The 4,395-nt window shown below is 42.5% G+C and overlaps 1 protein-coding gene across 22 annotated transcripts in view; it reads right to left on the bottom strand.

Moving 5' to 3' along the window:
- The window catches only part of plecb (plectin b), a 119,833-nt gene that overhangs the window by 11,411 nt on the left and 104,027 nt on the right, over positions 1-4,395 (bottom strand). For 20 of the 22 annotated variants that reach the window (XM_027286326.1, XM_019269167.2, XM_027286328.1 and 17 more), the window contains one exon: positions 312-3,665. The exons of the other annotated variants lie outside the window; for them this stretch is intronic. In XM_027286326.1, the coding sequence (XP_027142127.1) occupies positions 312-3,665 (3,354 nt within the window). The remainder of the gene's footprint in view (positions 1-311; positions 3,666-4,395) is intronic. 22 annotated transcript variants of the gene reach the window in all.

Here is a 4,395-nt window from a genome sequence, read left to right on the forward strand (position 1 = left end):
AAATTATGTATTCTTAATTTATTATTTATTTTATTATTTTGGTTGGCTTGAGTTGCAACTGAGTTTTGAAACTTAAATAAATATGAAGCATGATTTGAAATAAAGAAACATTCCAAGATATGAGGGAGCATTCGGGATGTGATTTGCATGAGCACAGTGCACTGTGAAAGAACATTTAAAATAAAAAGATATGGTTTCATGGTTAGTAAAATCAAAGAAAGGAATAGAGGAAATTTAAGAAAGAAGTGTATTAGTTTCAGAAAGTTAACAATGACATAAGCTGCTCTGTTATGCCATTTTTGACACAATACCTCTTTAGACTTATTTTGAAGTTCTTCAGCCTCCTTTTTCAGTCTAGCCTTCTCGTTTTCTAGGTCTGCGATAGCTTTGCGTAAATCGTCAGCCTCTCTGCTGGTATTTAGTCTCGCGACTTCCAGTTTTTCCACTACAACCATTTTTTCCTGGGTGGCTAGTTCAGTCTCATGAAGGCGGGACGCAATATTATCGGCTTGTTTCTTGAATTTTTTAGCCTCCTCTTCAGCTCTGGCCTGGGCTTCACTGAGCTGAGAAACCTGAAGTTTAAGCCTTTCAGCTTCAGCTATGATCTCCATTTGCCTTCTCCTCTCTGCTTCAAGTGACTTCTGATATTCCTCGGTTTCCTCCTCCAGACGCTGCTGCATTAGTTGTTTATCCTCTAGCAGTTTTTGGGCCTGCTCCTGAGCCAAGTCCTTCTGCCTTTGGAGCATCTCTGCTTCAGCTCTAAATTTAGATGCTTCTTGAATGGCCTGCATTTTCTCTTTGAGCATTTTATCTGCAAGAGCTCGCTGCTGATTGAGGTCTTCTTCTGCAATATGTCTCAAGCGTGCAGCCTCTTGGGCTTCTACACTAAGTCGAGCAGCATCCTCTGCAAGCTTTTTCATATTGTCAGCCTCCTTGGCAAGGAATTTCTGTGTATTATCTTTGTCTTTCTTAATGAGACGCTGATTTTCCTCCTCAATTTTGATTTTAAGTTTTAGTAGTTCCTCCATCTGAACCTTAACTTTGAACAGCTCCTCCTCCACTTGGGCCTTTTGTTTGACAGCATCATCAACCTCATCCTTCAAGCGCTGCAGCTCCTCATCAAGGACAGACTTCTGCTTATCAGTCTCATCAAGCTGAAGTTTAACCTTTGTGAGTTCTTGCTCCACTTGGAACTTCTGTTTTAATGTTTGCTCTGCTAGTTTTTTGTGCTTTGCCATCTCAGCATCAGCCTGTTGCTTCTGTTTGAGTGCTGCGGCTTCTGCTTGTGCTCGTTTAGCAGCTTCAAATTCAGCCTCTTTTTTCAACCTCTCAGCATCCTCCTGGGCTTTGGCTTGGTTTGCAGCTTCTTGCTCAGCAGCTGCCTTTTGTCGTTCTGCTTCTTCTGCTTGTTGACGAAGGAGAGCTGCCTCCCTTTCTGCCTTCTCCTTAGCAGCTTCAGCTTCTTTGGCAAGCTTCTTGGCTTTCTCATATTCTTCTTTAAGCTTCTCCTGCATGATGGTATCTTCCTTCTGTTGGGCAAGAACACTTTGGACTTGGTGCTCAGCTGCACTGCATTTCTGGGCTGCTTGTTGGGCTGCAACAATCTGTTTTTCTGCTTCTATGTCAGCCTCTTCTTTCTGCTTTCTGGCTTCTTCTGCTTTCTTTTTCAGACGGTCAAGCTCATCTTGGGCGGCCTTGCGTTGTCTGGCTGCCTCTTCTTCTGCAGCAGTAATCTTCTTAACCTTTTCCTCTGCTTCCCTCCTCCTCTTCTCCTCCTCAAGGGCAAGCTTCCTTAGTTTTTCTGCCTCCTCCTCTGCTCTTAGTTTGCTTTGTTGAGTTTCCTCTGCAATGTTTTTCAGTTTGTTCAGTTCGAGCTCCAGATCAAGTTTTCCAGAAGAAGCCTTTTCAAAGTTGAGCTTCAGAATTCGGATTTCTTCTTCGACAATTCGCCTCTGTTTGAGCGTGTCATCCACTATTGCCTTTTGTCTTTCCATTTCAGCCTCAGATGATTTTTTGAGTAGGACGATCTTTTCCTCAATGTCTTGCTTGTGCTGGTTGGCCTGGTCTTCAAGAGCTTTCCTCTGGTAAGACTCATCTTCAGCTTGCCGGCGGAGTCTTTCATTTTCTGCCTCCTTCTCTTTCAGGGCAATTTCAGCCTCTGTTTTTAAACGAGTGGCATCGCTTATTGCAGCCAGCTTCTCCTTGAGAATCCTTTCAGCCTCTGCTCTTTGACGTGCTGCTTCTTCCTCAGCAACTTGCCTTTGACGCTTGGCCTCTTGTGCAATGGCTCTAAGCTTGCTTGCCTCCTCAGCCAGGTCCCTCATCTTGGTGGCTTCAGCCTCAAGAAGTTGTTTGCTCTTCTCTGTGTTAGACATGGCATCCTTTTCTGCCTTGGACTTAAGCTCATTGAGCGAATCCATTTCACTCTTCATTTTGGCTAGTTCATCCTCCAGCTGTTTCTTTTTTTGTTGAGCGTCAACAACTTCATTCTTCAGGCGATAAAGTTCATTTTCAAGGAGAGATCTCTGCTGTTCTGCATTGTCAAAGTCTGCCCTAAGTCGAATCAGCTCTTGTTCTGCAGTAAGTTTCTGCTGGGCTGTGCTCTCAGCTAATTTCCTCTGCCTATTAAGTTCTTCCTCGGCCATTTCTTTCTGCTTCAGGGCGGAGTCTTCAGCTTTGGCTCTCTTTTTAGCCTCACGCTCAGCCTGCTCCTTTTGTTTCTCAGCTTCTTCTTGGGCCAGTGTCTTTTTGTGAGCTTCTTCCTCAGCCTGGAGTCTTAGACGAAGGGCCTCGTTAGCTTTTTGCCTCCATTTCTCAAGCTCCTTTTCTGCCTCTTCTCTGGCATTTTCTGCATCCCCCTGTTGTTTCTTGAGACATTCTGCTTCTAGCTGCAGCTGAAGGACAGCATCATGCTCTTGTTTGAGTGACTCTTCCAGCTTTGAGGTCTTCTCCACAAAGGAGATGTGTTTGCTCTGGAGCTCGGCAGCGGCACTCTTCTGAGCTGCCACATGAGCAACCTTGATTTGTCTCTCTTTTTCGACCTCTGCTTGTTTCACTTGCCTTTCAGCCTCTTCTGCTTGCATCTTGAGTTTTTCAAGGTCTTCCAGAGCTTTTTGTTTTTGCCTAGCAGCTTCTTTCTCAGCCTCTGCTTTGCGCTTGAGTTCCTCCTCTGCGGTACGCTTTTTCTGGGCCTCTTCAATGACTTGTTTGCGGAGCTTCTCAGCTTCTTCCTGGGCGGCCTTCCTGAGTTTTTCAGCTTCAGCTGCTCTGTCACGAAGCTGCTGGAGCTCAGACTCTGCTGTAGACTTTTGTTTTACTGTTGTCTCAAGTTGGATCCTGATCAGGCGGATTTCCTCTTCAATCTTGAGCTTGCTTTGACGAGTTTCATCCACCTGTTGAGTTTTGCTCTTGATCTGCTGCTCTGAGAGATTTTTGAGCTCAAGCAGTTCCTGCTGGACGTTTTGCTTTTGCTTTTCTGCATCTACAGCAGCAATTTCTCTCTTGCTCACTTCTTCCTGCATTCTGAGCTTCAGCTCTTGAGCTTCTTTCTCAGCTTTAGCAATGGCTTTTGCATGAGCTTCAGCTAACTGCTTCTGTTTGTCTAACTCAGCCTGCATCTTGGCCATTTTTTTCTGCTCTTCCGCTTTGAGTTTCTCTGCAGCTTTCTGCATTAGTGGAAGCAAATGGTAAAGAAAGGATTACAATCAAGCATGACATGTTAAAAGGTAACACTTTACATTAACTAGCTCAAAACAGTGTGGATTTGAATTGTAATTACTCTAGTAATCACAGCTAATCACACTGAAATAAGAGCAATGTAATGTACTGCATTACCCAGGCAATGTTAATGTTAAAGTTAGCTCAAAAGTCAAGATCAATCACTAGATGCAAATTAGATGCACATTCAAAGTGATGTTAAATTCACGATGCAATAAAACAATTCACAACAAGACAAATCAGGAAAAAATGCATGATGGCGATGTATTAATTAATGTATGGAAACAAAATATCACTTCACAACACAGCAAGAAAATCATATGGCATGCAACTGTAGCTGTAGCACTAAGGTTTAAAAACTGTCTTATAATCGTGTTTCTAATATAATATTATAGCCTGCTAGAAATAGTCCTATTGAGCTCCAATTCTTATTTGAAAATAATTTGCTTCAATTATTATGTCAAAATGTATTGTTAAAGTGGCAGTAATATTCTTGTTTTTAAGTATGTCATTTTATATTTCCCACACATTTATTTTACAATCACTGTTTAAATATTGATATGGTTAAATGTGTAAATTGCCAGTTGTTTCTGTTGTTTCTAAGTCTTTCTGTTGAACTGTCACGTGTCATGTTTTAATCTTATGTATATTTTCCGTGTGCAAAGTGTGGGAACACTT

Source organism: Larimichthys crocea, chromosome XIII (assembly GCF_000972845.2).
Source record: "Larimichthys crocea isolate SSNF chromosome XIII, L_crocea_2.0, whole genome shotgun sequence".
In the NCBI taxonomy this organism is placed as follows: Eukaryota; Metazoa; Chordata; class Actinopteri; family Sciaenidae; genus Larimichthys; species Larimichthys crocea.